Here is a 21,785-nt window from a genome sequence, read left to right as displayed (position 1 = left end):
TTCACTTCTGTCTTTGTGTTCCCAAACATCGAACACAGAGTTAGAACATTTGTTGTTCTTCACTGGTTCATGACCCCATTTTCTTAGCAAAGATGCTGGAATGTTTTGCCATTTCCTTCTCCCACTCATTTTATAGATGAGAAAACTGAGGCAAACAGGGGTGAAGTGACTTGCTTAGGGTCATACATCTAGTAAGTGTCTGAAGCCATACAGCTATTGAAGTGATAGTCTTAGACCCAGGTTTGACCACATCATTCCCCTGCTCAAGAACCTTTCATGGTTCCCTATCACCTCTAGGATCAAATGCAGACTCCTACACCTGACATTTAAAGCCTTCTGCAACCTAGCTCCAGTTCATCTGTCCAGAGTGGTTTCACATTACTTGTCCACATGTACAGTATGTTTCAACCAAATGACCTATTTACCACTCCCTCTCCTCCTTGGCTTCCAAGCTATCCCTTGTGTCCAGAAATGCTCTCCCTCCTTACTGCCACCTCTTGGATTCCCCAACTCCCTTCAGAACTTTGCCCAAGTGCCACCTCCTACAGAAACCCTTCTGGGATTGCCAAGCATCAGTGTCTTCCCTCCTCTTTCTCTAAGGGATTTCCTGTACATTGTATGACTATTTTGTATTTATCTGTTTACATGTTGTCTCCTCCCAGTGGACTGTAAACTCCTGAAGGGCAGGAATGGCTTTGGTTTTGTCTTTGTATCCCCAGTGCCTGGCACATTAGTAGATCTTAATGCGTGTTGAAATGACTTGCATCGTCCCTGTATTTGAGGCAAGCTAAATTTGGACTCATAATTCCTAAAACCTGCTTTGATCCCAACCCAAGACTAAAGGGAGACAAGGGAAGCAGTTGCTATATACGCCTTTAATAATAAGCACCCTATAAAAACACTGACTCTGATTCAACATGGAGAGAGGCACGAACAGCAGCACTTTTCAATAAATCCACATATTTTAAAGTGCATGGTGCATAGCTTGTAAATTTAGCCATAAGTCGCTTCACTTCAGGGCAGCTAGGTGGCGCCATAGTGCACTGGGCTTGGACTCGCCAAGACTCTTCTTAATGAGTTCAAACCTGACCCCAGATACTTCCCAGCTGTGTGACTCTGGGCAGGGCACTCAATTCTGTGTGCCTCCGTTTCCTCATCTGTAAAACGAGGGGTTTGGATTGGGTGGCCTCTGTGGTCTCTTCTGTGCTCTTTTTCTAACTCCCTGTTTAGAAGACTCACTGCACTGACCACAATTTTTTAGATTCATTTGTGCTACTGCCTTATTTTCCTCCAGAATGCTGGGTTTCCTGGGGCAGAGACCTTGTCTTACACATTGAATATGCTTCTTGGTGCTGAACATATGATCACAACCAACGTTTATACTGCCCTCTAAGGTCTGCACATATTAACACAATGCCCGGCACACAGTGGGCACTTGATAAATGTTTATTGAATTACATCCACTCAAAACAACCCTGGGAAGTTAGGCTGCTGCCATCATTATCGCCATTTTACAGATGAGGAAAATGAATTTCTGAGAGGTCAGCATGATTGGCCCAGAGTCAAGCAGCTGGTAAGTTACTGAGGGGGGATTCAAAGCCAGGTCTTCCTGGCTCCCAGTCCAGTACAACAGCCCCTACACCACATTGCCTCTCCTTGTGCAAGATACTCAGTAGGCACCGATTCAGTGGAAAACACATTTGGAAGATTGTTGGGTCCTGTGCTCCTTCAGCCTGGTCTGCTGCTGCTCAGCTGTGTGATCTTCAGGTGAGACACTTGGCTTCCTTTTTCCCAGGGTAGGGGATGGTGAGAAAAACCTCTCTCCCTTAGTCTCCAAGGAATGTTGTTGGAATAAATGAGATCATGGGATAATGACATGAGAAATACTTTCAAGTCTTGAAGAGATTTTTAAAAATACCTTTAGTGCACAGTGTAATTATCATGGTGAAATTGTATTTATGACCAGCAGCTTACACTTCTAATTGTTGATTCAGCTGATGGCTTTGTCTTCTCTAATAAAGGGTTGTTCCAATCCAGGGAACAAGCAGCTTCATAGATGTTAGTATTCCCTCCAGTTTGCAGATAGCACCCCATTCCTGCTTGCCCATCCTCTACTAGACTGGTTTACGCCTTCCCAGAAGTCCCCAGAGGGGATTAACTCAAGGGCCTGGATTAATTTGTTTGGTCCCAGCAATTAGTTCAGTGCCTGTCACACAGTAAGAGTTTAATTGATTGGATTGGGTTGGATTAGTTTTGTTTGGGCCAGCAATTTTATCAGTGTGAGTATTTCCAGGTGAGGAAACTGTAGCAAGTAGACAACTTGGCTGATTGATGGGTAGTCTAATGGAGTTCCCTGGGGATGCTGGGATGTCCTGACCAATGTCAGAAGGGAGACTTGAACCCAGGGCTTCCTGATTCCAAGGCCAGGCCTGTAACACTAGGACTGTTAGCATATAAAAAGTTACTGCTGATTTTTTTTTTTGGGGGGGGGAACAGGGCAGGAATGCTGAATTGTAACTATGTTTACCTTCAAGACATCAAAGTTAATATCTTTTTAAATATGTTGATGTATTGTGGACAGCAACTACCTGCCAAATATACAAACCATTAAACTGTCCAATGTAAGCATTGGCAAAACCTACTAATTTGTTCCTCTTTTATTATATTCATTACATTACATTCATTAGCCCATAACATTTCTATTTAGAATATGTGGCCTTAATAGATTACTGTGCTGTAAAAAAAAGGGGGGGGGGAGACAATTTGATGCATATAGAGAAGTGTGGGGAAAGTTACATAAATTGATGCAGTGAAGTAATACTAGGAAAACAACCTAGACAATAACTGCAACCTAAATGGAAGAAATGACCACAAAAAAAGAAAAAGAATGGACTTCCACTGACCTGGAACACTGCAGATGGCAGCAGATTTTTTCAATGCCTTAACCTGTTTAGCTGTTTTTCTTTTCTTCCTTTAAAAAGCTATTTGTTAAAACATATGGCTTGTGGATGCAGGAGGAGAAAGAGGGAAAATTAGGTGATATAAAAATAAAATATCAAAGACTAAAATAAACTAAAACAGGATATTTCTAAGCAAAATCAAAACAACAAAAAAAAATGAAGAAACAAACAAAAAGAATACAGAGCCTCGCTCTGCCTAAAAAGCAAAACAAATGAGGGGCGGCTAGGTGGCACAGTGAATAGAGCACTGGCCCTGGAGTCAGGAGGACCTGAGTTCAAATACGGCCTCAGACACTTAACACAAAACTAGCTGTGTGACCTTGGGCAAGTCACTTAACCCCAATTGCCCTACCTTCCCTCCTCCAAAAAAAAAAAGCAAAACAAATGAAACAAACAAACAAACAAAAACCCAAGCAGCCCCTTCCACCCCTCTCTGGGGGAAGAAGGCAGGCATTCTAAAATAAATAATAATGGATAGTGACTTGTTCCAGGATCATTTTATCTAAACCCCATGGGGAAAGAGAATGAGTTAAATGATAATAAAGAATAATAAGGCTAGGGGCGGCTAGGTGGCACAGTGAATGGAGAGCACCCACCCTGGAGTCAGGAGGACCTGGGTTCAGATCCGGCCTCACCCACTTAACACAAAAAATAGCAGTGTGACCTTGGGCAAGTCCCTTAACCCCAGTTGCCCTCCAAAAAGCAGAAGAATAATAAGGCTAACATTTACATAGCATTTCTAAGGATGGCAAAGCATATATTAACTCCTTTGACCCTCACAGGAGCGCTTACTTGCTAGCCCCATTTTACAGATGAGGAAACTGAAGTTCTGAGATATGGAAATGACTTGCCCAGAGTCACCTAGCCGGTATCTGAGGCAGTGTTGAACTCAGGTCTTCCTGCTCCTCAGTCTGTCTCTCCAGCCCTTCAGTGTCCTTTTTCAATTCTACTAGGGTCTCTGAGAGGAAGCCAGAGTGACTTTCAATTCCATTGCAGAACCTTCTAAGTGCCCGTCGTGCCAAGCACTGTGCCCTTCCATGGGGTCAGGAAGAAAATCAAAACGATCCCTCGTCCTCTGGGAGGCAACATGCTACTTGGGCACGAGGGGAGACACTCACACGAGTGCTAACTGACCACTTCATCGACAATCGTGAGTTCAGTGCCTACTGTGCTAGCCACCAGGCCAATGCTGGGGGTCTCAAGAAAGGAGAAAACACGATTCCTGCCCTGCTGGAGCTCCAGGCGGACGGGGAGACGACAGGCAAGAGCCACGTACAAGACCCGCACAGCATCCAGGGAAGATAAAGTCCGGGAAAGGCGCGAGGTTTGGGGGCGGGGGGGAGGAAGGGGAGAGAGTGGCTTCTGGCCGAAACTGGGACTTCAGCCGAGACTCGGAGGAAAGCGCGCGGGGGAGAGAACGACTTCGGGAGTGGCAAGGAGATCCGTTTGGCTGGAATGCAGAATGGGGGGGGGGGGGGGAGTCATGTGAAGCCACTCGAGAAAAAGAGGTCCCTCGGCCCGCGGTGATAGACTGCAGGGGCTTTTCGGGCGAGGCTGATGGTCTTCCCAGGCTTAAGAAGGAAGAGGAGCCCCGACATTGCCCTTGGCACATCCCTGAAGCTCCCTGGCCCTCGTCTGTGAAAGGAGGATTGGCCTAGATGGGCAGCCTCGAAGGCCCTCGCAGCCCTGTTAGTCCCAGGGAAGCCCACGTGGCAGCTCCGCTGGGCTCTCTCGGCATCCCGGGAGGAGGAGGGATGGAGGAGCCAGCCGCCTCCCTCTCTTCGAGCATTGCCTCGGCGCCTGGGAGGGAGGAGGAGGCTGAGAACTTTGTTGTCGAGTCTTTTCTGTCGTGTTCCGCTCCCCGTGACCCCATTCGGGGTTTTCTTGGCAAGATACTGGAGTGGTTTGCCATTTCTTTCTCCAGCTCATTTTACAGAAGAGGAACTGAGGCAAACGGGGTTAGGACTTTAGATGTCACTTAATCCAACCCCCTCGGCTTACCGAGAAGGCCTTAGAGAGGCCCAGAAGAAGAAGGGGCTCGCGCAGGGGCGCACAGGTAGCCAATCAGCCGAAGTGGGGTTCGAACTTACAGCCTGGGATATCTGCTGGGGGCAACTTTCCACCTTTTGTCGGACCTCTGTTTGGGACCTGGGGCTCCGCCTTCCGCCCCGCCCCCAGTCCCGCCCCCGTCCGCCCTCTCTCCCTTTTAGCCTGGCTCCTTAGCCCAGGATAGAAGAGTTCTGAACCGGGCTCTGGAAGGCAGCGACTCAGCGAGAGAGCAAGTGACTTGGGGTCTGGGTGTGCGTCCGTCGGGGCTGCGGCGCGCGCGCCTCTCCGAGCCCACTGCAGGGAAGCAAGGTCATGGCCACCCAGGAGCTTGCCCTGAAGCTGCAGCGCCGGCTGAGGCTGGAGCAGGAGTCCGAAGCCGGTCAAGGGACGGAACAGAACGGCCTGGACGAGAACTGCGGGCTGCGGACGGAGCCGGCGCGGGGCCGGAGCCCGGGCCCCCCGACCTCCGGGGAGGAGCCGCCCGCCAAGGAACTCACGGCCAACGCCGACTCGGAGCTGAGGGCTCAGCTGAGCCGGCGCCAGAGCATCCACGAGGGCACGGCGCGGCCCCGACCCACCAAGGTCTTCAAGCCCTACACCGAGTTCCCGGAGTTCAGCCGCCGGCAGATCAAGGACATGGAGAGCCTCTTCCGACGGTAGGTGCCCTCCCTGTGATCCCCGCGCCGACACCCCCTGCGCCCGTAAACTGTAGCAGCCCCTCTGCAGCCCCCTGCGCCCATAAACTGTGGCAGCCCCTCTCCACCCCCTGCTCCCGTGACCCGCAGCCCTCCCTGCCCCAAACTCCGTAGGTCTGAACCTCCACTCTCTCCACCGGCTCCGACCCCCTGCGCGACCTCCGGGGCTCTCTGCCCCTCCTGCCCTGTTCCCCACCCCCGCTCCTAGCAGGGGACGCCACCCTGATTCCTTCCCGCGCTCTAGCCTTAGGGACATTGTTCCGGTGCCCCGGTTGCTTTAGGCGTGAGACGCTGCCTCCTGGTCTGCTGCTCCTCCCCTCTTCCTCCCGCCTTCCCGTCCCGCTGCCTGGCTGCTCCCTTACATGCAGCCTCCGGCCCAGTCCTCGCCAATTCCCCCAGCACCACCTGCGGCCCACTCCTCTCTTTCCCTGGTATCTCCCCAGTCCCCCACCCTGACCTTGCTCCTGCCGGCGCTCCGCCTTCTGCTGTGGGATAGGGGAGGGCAGCCTCCCAGCTGAGCTCTTGGGGATGGGAGGGGAGGAAAGAACGGGAGTGTACTTTCCCAGACATTGCGGCCTCTGTGAATGTCCCAGTGGGGCCCTGCCCTCGCGCCAAGGAGGGAGGGTATCTAGAATGGAGATGGGGGCCATTGCTTCCATCCTCCCACCCCACAGCTATTTGGATTCCGGAGTCCTGCACTAGCCTTAGCTTAACCAGCCACATAGCCTTGGAGGCTCAAAGCCTGGGTAAGTGTGAAGGTCTCTGTTGGGCGCCCTGGCCCCTGGGTGTGCGATAGCCCTGACTGGTATTACCGAGTTTGCAGGGAGCTGGAAGCGCCAGTTTCTCTGCTGGAAACAAGTGGATTGGCACGTGCCATCCATTCATTAACCTTTGGGCTGAGTTCCGAAGGGGCTCCCAGGATTTCCTCCTAAGGAGCTGAGAATAGCCTCCCCACTTCTCCTCTCCCTCTCCTCTGTCTCCCCCTCCCCTCTGTCTCCTCCTCTCCCTCCCCACATCTCGCCCTCTCCCTCCCCTCTTTTGCTTCCATCTGGGGAGGGACCGGAAGGAAGCAGATGCTCCCCAGCTAGAGATATTCCTTCTTTTTCCAAGGGGAAGGCTGGCCATTGGTCTCTGGCTTTGAAAACCTGAGGGTCCAAAGGTAATTGGGGAATGGAGGGAAAGTGAGGTTTGTGGAAAGCCTTCTAGAGACCCAGATGCTGGATGCCAGACATTCCCAGAAAGTCCTGCCTTGTTCTCCATGGGTCATTTTTGTATGTTTATATTTGTGTGTCTTGGGCAAGGGCCCTCAGGCCTCTCCTCTCTGCGGTGCTGTCTTTTCTCTCTAGCCCATTTAACCCAGTCCAAGACTGCCTTGCCTAGGGGGATGAGGTGCTGATGAAATGGGACAGCTGAAGAATGCTGAATCCAATACCTAGGGAGCGCTGGGTCCTCCTATCCATTACCAGGCTTCCGCACTTTGGATCGTGTCCTCTTTTAGGCTTGGTATGCCTAGTGCCTGGAACATAGTAGACACTTAATCTCTGGGCCTCAATTTCCTCATCTGTAGAGTGAGGGAAAGCAGTAGGGACTCAAAGATTCCCAGCCAGAAGGGCCCTCAGAGGTCGTGAAGTACAGAATCCTCATTTTACCCAGGAGCAAACTGAAGGCTGTGACTTGCCCACAGTCACATAACCAGGTGGTGAAGAGTGCCAATGAACGGTCTCTTTCAGCGGGACCATCCTCTCTCCTTTGCACCTTGTGTAAGAAGCCCTTGCAGTCCTCCTTCAGCTCAGTGCCTTCCTCCTGAAGCTACTCCCAGTTCGTGCTGTTTCTGTCTGGTTTGTGCAGTTGTTTGCTTGTTGTCTCCCCTGTTAGACTGGGAGCTCCCTGGGGTCCTGCTGAGTTTTTGTGGTTGTCGACCATTCCTTGTATTCCAAGTATCTAGCACAAGGCCTGGCCAGTGGTTAGTGGTTAATAATGCCTGCCATCTTGTGGACTTTGTAGCTTTAATTGATTATCTGTGATTTCATCTCTGTGGGTGTCAATAGTCAGTCAACAGTGTTATTACAGGTGTGCTGTTCCCAGGATTAAAAGCCCCCCCCCAAAAGAAAACTCCCAACCCAACAGCCCCCAAATAAGCCCAAAGTGAAGAGAGAGTTCATTCCAGGAGTTGGAAACAGCCTGGAAACGCACAAGATTGGAGATGCAGTGTCTTACACAAGGAGGAAGTCAGTTTGGCTTGAACAGAGGGCCTGCAAAGGGCAGCAGGTGTTGGGTGCGAAGCCTGGAAAGGTAGCCAATGGCCTTCTGGAGGGCATCCCCAGTATTTATCTGGTGGCCAGGCTCTTAACAAGGAGCCTCTCCCACCTCATCGAGGCTGGTGGGCACAGACTCATTATATCCAGCTTGGGTTTCATCGGTGCAGCCTTGGAGACCCCAGGACCCTTGGTGCCTTCCTCTGAGGCGTTTGGGGAGGATCCTAGCTCCATCAGACTCAGGCCTTTAATCAGGCTGCTTGGCTGGCTCATGCCCAGGACAGGCATATTTATCAAAGTCTGGGAAATGTTTGTCCTCCAAACTTGTAAAGAAACTGAGATTTGCATGAGCCCCACCCAGTTTTCTGGATCAGTGATGTAATCTGTTGGGCACTCTTGGGTGACTGGTAGGCAGGCCCAGGAGCAGGGCAGCGGGTTTTCTGGGAAGGCAAAGGAGTGAACATTGTGTTGCCTTCTGTCCTCAAGGACCCTCCTCAGCCTTATTGATGAAGATAGAACCTGGCACCCTACAAGCCCCCCCAGATCAGTTTTATCCCTTCAGTTCCCACCTGGGACCTTTTGGGCCAATTATATTAATACTAATTCACTGGTTTGAAATTAGCTAGGCAATGAGTCTGGGTGGTGCCCTTTAACTGGTGAGGCAGAAGATGAGAAAAGTGCTTTGTAAACCATAAGGACCAGCCTCCCTTCTAAAACAAACCGAGCCATGTCAGTCCCCTGCTCAGTAAGCTCCAGTGACTCCCTTTACCTCCAAGATCAAAGGTAAACTCAGTTTGTTTGACTTTTAAAGCTTTTTTATAACCTGACTCCAGTTTTATTACATACCATCTTCAGTGTAGCCAAACTGGACTGCTTGATGATCTCATCTCTTACCTCCAGGCATTTGCACTGGTTGTCCCTCATGCCTAGAATGCCATCACTCCTCACCTCTGCCTTTTAGAATACCTAGTTTCCTTCCAAACTGTGCTCAAATATCCCACCCAGCCCCCCTTTTCAGGAAGACTTTCCTGGTTCCTCCCACCTGCTAAGACCCTCTTCTACAAAATTAACTTGGTACTTATGTGTGGTTTGTTTCCTCTCCATAAAAGATTGGCATTGTGACCTGGGCTGTTTCATTGATGTTTTTGGATTCCCAATCACCTAGTACAGAGCTTGGCATGCAGTGGTGCCTAATAAATGGTCATTGATTCACTCAGTGAACATTTCTTAACCGATTCTGGGCAAGAAACAAAGTTTAGATATGATCCAACTCATCCCTCCCCTCATGGAACTTACAGTCTAAAACTCACCCCCAGATGGGCATTATATAAAATAAGAGGTAATGTTATGCAGTGATGGACACTATGTACAATGTACATAACTGAGGAAGGTGCTTTGTGAGATCTAGAAGGGGAGGAGGAGAAGAGGGGTGGGGGCCAGGGAAGGTTTTCTGGAGTGACTGACATTTGACTTGGACTTTAGAGATGGGTAGAAATAAAAAGAAAGCCAGGACATTCCACATCTAGGGACAACTGAAGACAAGGTCAAGTGTGAAGAGTTTCTAGGACAAGGGAAAAATGAGCCTAGGAAGGTAAAGTGGAGACATTGTATAAGGGAGCCTAGGAAGGTAAAGTGGAGACATTGTATAAGGTCGAGGGGTTTGAATTTTACTCAGGAGGCCATAGGCAGCCAGAGCAGATTTTTGAACAGTGAACTGGCATGACTGAATCCATACATAAGGGCTGTGATTCTGGTCACAGTGTGAAAGATGGATCAGAAGAGGCGATGGGAAGATTGTTTAGGAGGAGGTGGTAGCCTTAGAAACAGAGAGGGGGGAGGCTGCCTGAAATAGGTAGGTGAAGCTGACAGGTCTGGATAGCTGATTATGTGTGTCTGGCCAAGTGAGAAACACCCAAGGGAGAGAGAGGTTATCAGCTCATTTTAGAAGTGTGGACTTGGAGGTGGTCAGCTGGGTGGGAATTCGTGTCATAAATTTTTGGAGACAGATCCCAGGATCTGAGATCCAGACTTAGAAGGGACCTAGAAAGCCACTGAGTTCTGTCGTTTTCTTTTACAAATGGAGAAACTGAGGCTTATGGAGGTTGTGTCTTTGAGCCCTTATATCCAGTGATCTTTCTACTGCAATGCTCAAACTCTGGAGAGAGATTAAGGCTAGCCATGGAGATCTGGGAAGCATCTGAATGGAAGCTGATACCCTGATTTAGCATGTGAGTTGGATTTAAGTGAGGCTGGGCTGTGCAGCCTCACTTTGTCCTCTGGAGCCACCAGGGTCCAGTGGCTAGATACAGATGCAGAGGACTGACGATCCCCTCCCCCACAGGGAGATGGAGGAGGCATCTGAGAGATGGGTGAAAGCTGGATCAGCCTTGAAGCAGGGAGGAGGAAATTGAGTTAGCAAATAAACAAGCTTTCTCCTGGCAAGCCGAGAGAATGAATTTTGGAGGCTGAGCACTAGGTTCTAATCCCCCCTCTAATGGTTACTACCTCTGGGACCCTGGGCAAGTCACCTCCTTGGTCCTCAGTTTTCTCATCTGTAAATTTGAGATGTTGAGATGGCCTCTGAAGTTCTCCGAGCTTGAGATCTATAATCCTCTGAATTAATCTTTGCCCTAATTATGGAATTTTGATCTAATTATAGAATCACCTACTGTGTGCCCCTCGGACATCTCCAGTCTTCCTGATCTTTATCTAGCCATTGGACCCAGATGGCTGATGACGATACCAGCCCTCCCTCCTTTAAATCCAATTCATTTGCACCTCACGGTCCTCTTCCAGTGGGAGGACAAACAATGAACAGCTATGCGCCTGACACTGCTCTGTGCTGGGGATTCACTAAACGAAAGGGCCCGTCCCTACAGATAAATCTCATTATCTTACAATCTACAAATGCTACAGGCCTCGATTGCCTTTGTTATGGTTGTAGTAGCCTTGCCATTTGGACATCTTTCCATCTCATTATTTCACTTGGCTAGGGGGGGGATCCTGAGGTTCCAAGAGGTCCCATAGCCAGTCACTAGCAGACTGACTAATCTGACGGAACCATTTCTTTATTTGGTCAATGGAGTTAGAGTCCATGATCTTGAAAAGGTCCCTCTGAGCTTCATGATTGGGTGGTTTATCTAGAGACTAAATAATGGTTTGTTCAAGAGGTCTCAGCCAATATGGGTGGCAAAGGCTTTCAAAAGGGTCAGGTTATGGGCCTGCAAATTCTCACGGAGCCCCCATTCAAGACTGCCCAGTCTGCCAGTCTGCTCAGTTGGGTTGCATGAGTGAATTGGAGATGGTCTGAGCCCCTGGGTCTCCATGGACACCTGTTGTTTTAGCTTTAATGCAGTGGTAAGAGAATTAAACTGCACTCTGGCAAGGCTCCGATAACCTTCTCTGCCAGGGCCAGTCTCTTTTAGCACACAAGGAGACAAGATAGCATCTACTGTGTCCAACACATTGGGCTGAGCTAAAGGGCCAGGAGGTTGGCACGGTGTCCGGAGGAGATAGCTTCCGACCAGGGCCCAGGTCATTCAGCTAGTGTTCAGGCGTATTCAGCCCAATAAACCTTTCTCCACTAGGGTTGGTAACAGGGCTATGCACTTTACTCTTGAAAGAATGCAGGATTTGGGATCAGAATAGCAGGGTCCAGATCCTAGCTCTGCCCTTCCTACATGTTGGGTCAGTCTATTCCTCATTTTGGGTCTCAGTTTCTTCCTCTGTCAAATGAGGGGTGGCTTCTGAGGTCCCTTACAGGCTCCTGTGATGTTAGAGTACACAGTGAGCCTTAAATAGAGCAAGAAAGGCACAAACAGAACTGTGAGGCTTCAGAAGTAAATTCATTCCATCCAGTTAAGCTTGGGTCCTAGAACATAACAGGAATTTGGAAATCTGTGTTTGGTAGACTTGGCTATGGAATATAGGGAGACAGAGACCTGAGTTATTCCGACACACTGGAAGGTCTCCAGAAGATGAGCAGATGGTGAGGACCCTGCAGACCGAGCACATTGAGGATGGCTTGAAGCAAGTGGTCATGTTGCACCTGGAGAAAAGAAGGCTCAGGGTATACAGTATCTGGCTTCATGTAGTCAAGGGCCCTTGTATTGGAGAGGAGCCAAGCAGGCTCTGTTTGACCCCAGAGGCCAGAACCAGGACCCCCAAGTGGAAATTGCCAAGAGAGCATAATAAGGAAACTTCATGAGAATTGGAGTCATCTGTGGATCAGTGGAATGGTCTGCCTCAGAAGGGGTCAGCTCCCCAACACTAAGGGCCTTCAAGCAGAATGTGAATGCTCACTTGTGGGGATGTTGTAGAGGGGGACTACTGGTTAGAGAGATGGGTTGAACTAGATGGTGTATTCCTGTCTGTGCCTCAGTTTCCTCATCTGTACAATTAAAGGGTTAGACTTGGTAGTCTAGCATTTTGTTGCTATGAGCCTTGAAGGATGTTAGGGAACTCCAGGTATTACTTAGTGACAGGGACAAATTATTTAAATAATTTATAGCAAATATCAGAACTGCCATCTGAACCCATAATTTTTTATCCAAATCCAGCATTTTTTTCTACCCTGGGTAAGATCACTTTTCTTCTCTATTCCCTCAACTCTGACCTTCCTACCAGGGTCTCCCTGTGGCCAGAGAGCATCTACTGCCTGATTTCCCTGATCCTTTAGCTAGAGAACTGGTTTGGCACAGGAGCAGACATCTAAGGAAACCTCTGGTCCAATGAGCTCATTTTACAGATGAGGAAACTGAGGCCTAGAGTTGTTAAGTGACTAACCTAGGTAGTAGAGCTGGGATTTGAACCCAGATCATAATACTAGACCTAAAGCTAGACAGGCATTTCAGCCACTTTCTTCATTTTCTAGGTTAGCAAAATCAGGTCTGTGGAGCTGAAGGGCTTTGATTTGCTTAAGGTCATACCAATAAGAAGTAGCCAAGCAGGATTCAAAGCCAGGCCCTCCAACTCCAAATGGGGCACTCTCTGCTCTGTTTTGCTGTTTGCTAGGCATCTTGGGCACCTGTCTGCCCTGCTCTGGGGAAGCCTCAAGTCCCCAAGTTAATGCACGAAAGAGCCAGGTCCCCTGCTGAGGGTGTTGGTGTCTAGACATCTGCAGATGCCAATACAGCCTTCCCCTGCCCAAGTTTGGTTTCTTTTCATCCCAACCCCGGATCTTTATCTCCATTCTAAATAAATCTTTGCCCTCCCAAAGATCCGTCCCCGTTACCGTCATATGTGAGCTCAGCTGGCCAGATTTTCAGTGTTGATGTATCATGGTTCCAACCAAGCTCAAGGGATGAGTGTCCTGAGAGTCGTGTTGCCCTGGCATGACCTGCCCATTGCTTACCTTTCAGGCAGCCTTTGTCTGAGGCTCCATTCAACAAAGGCCCATTGAGGGCTTCGGCCCTGGACTGGACCAGTCCCAGCTGCAATAAAGGCTGGGCAGTGGAAGGGCTCAGTGCCTATCTCTGGTTCTCTGACCACAAAGATAGAGGCTTGGGGTGGGGGGGGTGGGGGGAGGGCACTGGCCTTGGTTCAGTTCAGCAAGAAGACCTGAATTTGAATCTTGCCTAAAACCCCCACTAGCCACAAAACTCTGGGCAGATCGGTTAAGCTCGACTTCTGTTTCCTCGTCTGCAAGGCCATTTTGAATTGGACCCAGTGACTTCTAAGGTCCCTTCTAATGCTAAATATCATTCTACCTGTGATTTGGCATAAAACTATTTCCATCTCTGTACTTCAGTTTCCTCATCTGGAAAGGGGGGTGCTGGATTAGACAACCCCCAAGGGGTGCAGCTGGATGAGGAGCACCCAAGGCTGTGGGCATTTTGGAGGAGAAAGCGATGAAAGGGTGTAAAATGAGGGCTTTGAGGCAGATGGGGGGGTCCCTGGAGAGACTTTTAGGGACCCTCGAATGGGGAACAATGGCTTATTTTTGACTTTTTGAGAACTTCCAGAGGAGAAAATTGGATGGATGGAAGGGGAGCCTCTCTGTGATTTAGGGTCTTCGTCAGTGGCCCTGGGCTCTGAGAATAGAGGTGAGGCGGGCAGGATCTGAACTCTGGGCCTCTTGGCTCTAAGGACTCTGTCCTAGGTCTAACTACTCTGCCCACATTTATATAGATTCCAACCATAGCCAGTATTTACACAGAGCTTTAATAAACATTAACTCACTTTATCCTCCCCACAACCCTGGGAGGTAGATGTTATCACTGTCCCCATTTTACAGACTAGGAAAGTGTCAGCAGATAAGGAAACAGCTGAGCCTGAGGCAGGTTCAGTGATCTGCCTCGACACAGAGCAAGGCAGAGTCTGAGCTGGATTTGAATTCAGGTCTCCCTGCCTGGGTCTTGTCACACACATGTGTACACCTGTGTACAGTACATTCAGTACACGTATATGGGAAGTATGTATGCAGGGTATATGTAAGCACAGTATATATGTGTATGTGTGCACGCACACACCTGGGACATGTTTAAGCTTTAAGAGCTTTGGGGACATCGTGTCTAATCTAAGACTGCAGAACATTTTTCACACATGATCTCGTTGGATCCTGGGAGCCTGGGAGTTCTGACCTCATCTTAAGGATGAAGAAACCTCAGTAGGCAGAGATTTGGTGACTTGGTGGTGATTCTGTAGCAAGAAGAAAGCAGCAGAGACAGGATTTGAACCCCAACCAGTGCCCTCTATCTGCTAGGCCTCTGACTTCTCAAACCCAAATCCATCTCCTGTTTACAATCCCTCCCCCCTGTTGTGTTGGGCTGTTACCGCTGTTTTTATTGTCATCACCATCATGATTTTTACTGTTTTATAAATGTTTTATAAAGCAACAGTGAAGGGCAGAACAAGCCCAGACTTCCCATCCATAACAGCACATTCCTTGAATTTGTGTGATAGGAAGAGAAGATCTGTTGGTCCAATGGGAAGAGGGGAGGGCAGCCTTGGCACTCATGTGGTACCTAGATGATGCTGTAATGTTAATAGGACTTAGGATTGTCATTATAGTCATATAGTATAATTGTCATTATAAGTCCTAATAGACTTAGGGGAGGCTTGCTTGGGGGAGGCTTTCACACCTTTTGCTAGTTTCTAATTAGGCCCTGAGTCAGGAGGGCTGTGAGGCCTTTCCACACCAAGACACTCCTAGCTGGTATTTTGCTTTGGGGGCTGCTTATGAGAAGGATCTTGTGATTCCCTGGTCACTCTCAGTGGCCCTATGTTCAGAGCTCCCCTACTGCTCAGAGGTACAAGGCTTTCTCCGTCCAGGGCTGTATGTGAAGTACATAGCAGTATTGCCTTGATTCAGGCAGTCAGAGCCCTATCTGCTGGTCTTTGTTTCTCTGCTTGTATTTTCTCTAAAGTTCAGGGTGCTGACTTTTCCCCTGAACTAGTGAATGTAATTTAAAAGATTGTTGACCCCATGAATGGCTCTCTTTCCTAGTAAGGCAGATCTAAGAGCCTGTGCTAGCAGCCCTCCTGGGGATGCCAGTGTGGTTGCTGCTAGAGATACTGAGGAAGGCCTTGGGCATCGTGGGTGCACTTGGCAGCAAGCTCTTGGGGAGGACAAGGACTAGAGTCACCCAGGACGGTTGGCAGACCCAGAGGGCTTGTGATCTGCATTGTAGGAGGCCACTTCTTTACTGAGGAGGCTGGTTTGTGAGCATTTTAAAGAAGGAATTTAGAACAGATCACGAACAGTCCATGATGCCAAACTGTCCTTTCCTTCCATGACTTTCAAGGCTGTTGAATGGGGTGGGAGTGAGGGTGGGGAGTGCCACAGTAGGAGGGGTGCCTACCTTGTGACCAGGAGGAAGAGATGGAGATTGAACATTATGGGGAGGGTCAGCTTGTTGAATGGACTAAAGAGTGACAGCAGATGAACTCCCTCCCATCCAGCCAGAGCAAGGTCTCTAGGGGAGCTTCAGTGGGGTCCTGCACCCGTCAGCCTTTTTATTGCTACGTTGGAAGAAGATCCAGGAAGGGTCCTTGGAATGCAAGGGGTCTCCAGGCCAGAAAGAAAGGCTGGGTATAATGAGATGGAACTGTAGTGGGCCAGCAGAGGATCATGGAGGGGCTGGGGCAGGGTTGGACTGCAGTGAAAGGACCCTGGGGGGTCTAGGGGGAGGATGAGCCACTAAAAACAAAAATCTAATACAATCTTAGGCCACCTCCCAGGAAGGAGGAGCTAGTCCCAGACTGGGCCCTGGGCCCACCACATCTGGGCTGTTGTGCTCCCTTCTCATAAGGACTTGAAAGAGCTCTTGGGGATCAAAGGGAGCAGGGAGGAGGCTTGCAAGTGTGTCATAGGGAGAGGAGCATCACTGGACCATAAATCACAAGCTGTGGGGACCTTGAGTCCAGCCCTATTGTTGTACAAATGAGGGAACAAAGAAAGGCCGGGAGAGGAGGAGCTGCCCAGTGAAAGAATGTAATCTTCAGAAGGGAAGCCTGAGGCCCAGAGAAGGCAGGCAGGCAGGCAGGCAGGCAGGCAGGAAGGAAGGAAGGAAGGAAGGAAGGAAGGAAGGAAGGAAGGAAGGAAGGAAGGAAGGAAGGAAGGAAGGAAGGAAGGAAGGAAGGAAAAGACTGCTCAGGCTCCTACAGTGTGCCAAGCCCTCGGCGTGCAAATACAAAATAAAGGGGAGAGGAGACCAAAGGGCTTAGTCTGGGAAGGCACAGAGAAGGTCAGTGGAGCCAGAAGCCAAGACTGATAAGAGAAAGCTGGGGCAAGGTGGGGCACATGCTGGGAGAAGGCAAAAAATGAAGAGGAAGCAGAGGAGTGGAATGTCAAAGTAGAGAAGAATCTTGGGCTTCACAGCCCTCTCTGACTCTCCATGACCCCATCCTTCTCTAGCTCATTCTACAGATGAGGAAACTGAGGTAAACAGGGTTAAGTGACTTACCCAGGTTCACATAGCTAGTAAATGTCTGAGGCCAGATTTGCTGACTCCAGCCCAGAGCACTTCACAAAGATCTGAGTTCAAATCCTGCCCCAGTCTTACTTGTTTCCTTGGTGACCCTGGGCCATTTGCCTCTTGTGTCAAATAAAGGGGTTGGGCCCAATGACCTTCAATGCCTCTCCCAATGCCCCTTTTGGCTCCCCATCTGTGATCTGGGGCACAGTGCAGGCATGGTGTCTGGGCAGGGGTTGGGGGAGGGAGGCCTGGTTGGGATGATGGTGCCATGGCAGGGGAGATGTCCAGTGGTCTCTGGTCACCAAGGTTGTGATTTGCCTAAGGTCACATGGGTAGGAAGTGCCAGGTGGCATTTGAACCCAGTTCCTCAGTCTCCAGAGCCAGTGATAAGGACCAGCAGGGAAACCAGGTGAGCTTGAATTTAGAATTCCTGAAGGGAGATGACTCCTACAAACCTGGAAAGGCCTGTTGGAGTCAGGCTGGGATGGGTTTGAAGAGCCAAGTAGAGACCTGATCCTTGATTAGAGGCCCTTGTTCCCTTGACTGGTCCAGCCCACTGGACTAGACTGCTTTGGGGGTCCCTTCAAACTCTGGGGTTCAGTAGGGAGTCACTGCAGTTTACCAAGTAGGCCTTGACTGCCATGAGAAGGATGAATTGGCCAGGGGAGAGATTAGAAGTGGGGAGACCATTGCCATCATCCCATTAAGAGGTGAGGGGGACCTGAATCTGAGGGGTAACTGTGATGGTGATGATGTTTAGGGGTGCTGAGACCTCGAAATAGCGACATGCGGGACCTACCTGAATGAATTCGACCTAAGCCTTCTTTCAGCCAAAAACCAGGCTCATTAAAACACCGATAGAGGATGGGTGTGATTCTAAATATCCTATATTGGCCAGAATCCGAGCACCTTAAAGGAGGAGGGACAGATCTTATATACTGAAAGACTGTGGGAGGTGACAGGGAAGGGCTGGGAACACCCAGCACCTGGACCATGTGGCCTAGGAGAATGGGGTCTAGACGATCAAGGATGAGAGGTAGCCAATGAAAAAGGCCAGTTGAGGGGATTACCGGAAGGGGTAGAGACTTGACCAAGTGGGGAAATTCAAGGAGAGTTCTGGGGAAAGTGGGGGGGGGGCGGGAGAGAAAGATTTCCAGGGCCTCTACCCCATCAATAGGAGAGGAGCAGTGGTTAGAGTTCTGTGATCCTGCCTGTAAAGTGGGAATAATGATGGCATCTATGTGCCTAGGGCTGTGAGTGAGGCTCACATGAGATAGTATTTGTTATGGCAAACTTGCAGGTGCTAGCTAATATTTTTACTGCGGTAAAATCCACGGGCTTGGAGTCTCAGGGAGGGGGAGGGGAGGACGAGCTGCCTGCAGGTCCAATTCCCCTTCAGAGAGGCCCCGCTCCCACCCCTCTCTGGCCAGAGCTGGGGCAAAGCCCCAACTGCCGGGGGTGGCTACCACCTGTCCTAGGCCAGCCTTTGCACCTCGAGAGGCTCAGTCCTCATCTGTAAAATGGAGCTGATAGCCCTTGAACCCTGGGGTGGTTGTGAGACAGGCCTGATCACTCTCTGAGAGCCAGGGACCCCGAAATGGGAACTTGGGATACCATCTGAAAAGGGCGACGGGAGAACTTTCTATTTTAAGGCCAGCTCAGTAAGATTCAGCTCTGTAGGAGCAGGTCCACCCAGGCCTTTGTTGTATAGAGATTTGGCCTTTAGGGAGGACAATGGGGTATTATGGCTGGATTCCACCTAGAAAAACTGCTTTTGAATGGAGTGACCTTTCACTCCCTGAAGATAAATTATCTGTAATGCCCACAGACCTTAGAGTTTAATGGACAGAGCTACTGGACCAGCATTCAAATACTGCCCCTTGGCACTTAGGATCTGGGCTAGAAAGATCAGGGCTCAAATCCTGCCCCAGGCACTGGGCCTGGTGCTGGGTTGGGGGGAGTCAAACCCTAAGTTTTCAAATATGTCAAATGAAGGAGTTGGACCCAATGGCCTCTAGGCCCTTAGCAAGCCAGTCTGCCCCTTCCAGTCTTTATCAAGAGACCACAGTGGATGGGGGGACAAGGACCTGGGGGTCAACAAGATCTGGGTTCACCTCTCCCAGCCTCAGTCTCCTCATGTGTAAAATGGAGATAATAATGGTTCCTACCCTTCAGGGCTACAGTGAGAATTAAATAAAGTAACATTTGTAAAGTACTTCACAGTCCTAAAATATCATGTATATGTTCACATGTATATGTAGAAATATTATTCTATTGGGGAAACCATGAGTTCACCTATGCGGGTACCAGGCAGTGAGCTGGGTTCTACAGAGACAGACAATGAAAGCTGTTTCCTGGCGGCGGATGGGGGGGGGGAACCTTTCATTCTAACTGAGGGACCCTCCCGGTCCTGTAAAAGCCAGGTGCTTGCCTCAGGCAGAGGCTAAGGGAACTCTTGAGCCATTCTGCACACTGTACAGTCCAGCCTGCAGAGGGGCCTGGAATGCAAGGAGTGAGGCCCAGCTTCCAAGCTGGGTTTCCAAGCTGAGATTCCCCCTGGAGAGGAACCAGGAACCTTGTGAGTGCACAGACTGAGGGCGGCCTCCCGCCCTCCCTGCCTGATACTGCACCCCTTCATCAGATCATACTTGTCCTAAGGAGAAGACTGTGTGGCCTGCTGGGTAGAGCAGTAGGCTTCGGTTTGGAAATACCTTGGTTCTACCCCCCTGCTCTCCACTGTCAAGGACTGGCCTTGGGACTCCACACTGGCCCTTGCCTCATTTCCCTATCCACAAGGGCCTTCTCAAGATCTATGGCCCTGTTAGGGGAGTGAGCTTAGGGCCAGATCCTCTAGCCAAGGGCCAAGCTTGATCACCTCTGATTCTGTCTCTAACTTCCCTCCCACATACCCTGGGGGTAACTTAACAGAAAGGGAGGCTGGCTCAGAGCTGAAAGGGGTCTAGGAGAGACCATAGCCTCACCTTTTCATTTTAAGATGAGGGGACAGAGGCTGGTGACTTGTTACTCACTCCAGGTTCATCATAGTTGAAAAGAATATCAGGTCAGGTCATTAGGCCAAAACCTCCAGTTTACAGAAATGTTCAGCAGAAAGCTGAGGTCCAGGGAAGCTACAGGATTTGTCTAAATCCCCACAGAAACAAGATTTGAATGCAGGCCTGCTGTTCCCACTGTACCCAGACTGCCTTCTTCAGTGACCGAACCCCAGAATTAGAACTCAGCTCCACTCCAAATTCTGTGCTCTCTCCACACCTTTCAGCATCCCAGCCCATCCTCAGGGTGATGGGGCTCACCAAAGGACAGCCCCTGAATTTCAAATGAGAACCCAAAGGCCCTGGACCCCATGCCCCCCAGTCCCAGGCCTGGAGAGTGTGGAAAGTGGTGCGGGGCAGAGAATCAGGGCAGGCTGGCCAGCCTCAAGCCTCTGAAGTAGAGGAGGGTGGGGGACATAGGCAGCCCAGTCCCTGGGACCTAGCCAGTCTGGAGCTCCAAGAGAGTTTGCAAAAAAATTGAAAACTGGCTTTTGTATTCCCTGGAGACAGGGTGGGAGGAAGTGGCAGCCTCATACTCTGAAGTAGAGTGGCTTTTTATTACAAGTCTGGAACGATGAGGTCACAGACATGTTGCCAATTCGGGAGTCTCCTGCCAGAATGATGGAACTCTAACCCAAAGAAATGCGTTTCGTGAACTCCTTCCCTTCCCCTACTCCAGCCCAAATGGCTCTTTTCTTCCTAATTTAGCCCCTTGAGAGAGGATGGGGCCATTGCAAGGTTAACGAATTTTAATAAAGTACCTACTGTGTGCTGTGCAGACATAGGGGTGATTGGAGGGGATCTCTGATCCATCGATGCAGATCTTCCCCCCCCCCCCATGCCTGCCTGTCTTGTCCATGTTCTCCCTAAAGTCTGATTATAATTCCTCATTGTGTCCCCATCAGAATGTAAGCTCTTTAACAAGAGGGCCTTTGGATTCTCAGTGCCTAGCACTGTGCCTAGAACATGATGTCTGCTGAATACTGGCTGGTTTTTCTCAGTTCCTCCTGGGCACAGTAGTCCCTGCTATTAAAGAGTTTTTATTCCACTTGGGGGGAATTCAACCAGGACAGAAGTAAATACAGGGTAACTGGAAGGGGGAGGGGTGGGAGGAGTGGGAGGAGCAGGGAAGGCTTCTCAGAGAAGGTCACATTTGAGCTGAGCCTAGAAGGAAGATCCCAAGAGGCAGAGGAAGGGAGGGGATTCCTAGCATGGGGCAGAGCTCGATGGAGCTAGGAGATGGATGGTCCAATTAAAGATGATAAGAAGGAAAGGAAGGCACACTCCAGTCCATTTCAGGGCTCTGGTTATCAGCCTCCCTTAGGAGGAAAGGCAGCTTAAAATCATTTGAGTTAGACACAGAATTAACCCTAACCCTGTTGCTACCTCTGTGATTGGGTTTCCATCCCAAGCAGTAGGCTAGGGATTCAAGCAATCAATCAGCATTTATTAAGCACCAACTATATGCCTGCCAGGTACTCTAAGTCTTGGGAACACAAAGACAAAATTATAAGGGTCCTCCTCCTTAAGGAGCTTGTGAGGGGTATAATGGACACCCAAGATATAACAGGACAGCTAGACCAATTATAATTTGATAGGAGTGTTTATTAACTGGCCGGGACTGCCTCTCAGACCAAAAGAAAGCAGCGAGCTTTCTGTTAGACATAATTTTATAGAAAATGTGATTGCTAGCAACAGAATATGTTTCTAAGGGGTTAGCATTGTTTCTATTGAAGCAAAGCTTTCTCAGTATGATTCTTATTGAAGCAAAACATTCTCAGTATTATTCCTATTGAAACAAAGCCTTAGTGTTATTTCTACTGAAGCAAAACAGACTTGAATCCGTGGGAATCTGTGG

General features: G+C 49.6%; 1 protein-coding gene across 5 annotated transcripts in view; it reads left to right on the top strand.

The window, feature by feature from the left end:
• Positions 1-5,103: 5,103 nt before the first annotated feature.
• Positions 5,104-21,785, top strand: part of EFHD1 (EF-hand domain family member D1) — a 49,743-nt gene continuing 33,061 nt past the window's right edge. For 2 of the 5 annotated variants that reach the window (XR_011171354.1, XM_069103236.1), the window contains exon 1: positions 5,145-5,665. Coding sequence is in view for 2 of the 5 variants with exons in the window: in XM_069103236.1 (XP_068959337.1) it covers positions 5,322-5,665 (344 nt within the window). In the remaining 3 variants the exon portion in view is untranslated. Of the gene's footprint in view, positions 5,666-6,235; positions 6,451-6,794; positions 6,864-21,785 lie in introns of those variants that run through there. The other 3 variants (XM_069103237.1, XM_069103238.1, XM_069103239.1) reach the window with 3 other exon arrangements.

The sequence above is a fragment of the Petaurus breviceps genome, unplaced genomic scaffold (genome assembly GCF_028583685.1).
Source record: "Petaurus breviceps papuanus isolate PSGF00001 unplaced genomic scaffold, PetGlider_PUasm1.0 567, whole genome shotgun sequence".
NCBI classification, from domain to species: domain Eukaryota; kingdom Metazoa; phylum Chordata; class Mammalia; order Diprotodontia; family Petauridae; genus Petaurus; species Petaurus breviceps.
This window is presented reverse-complemented; position numbering and strand designations above follow the sequence as displayed.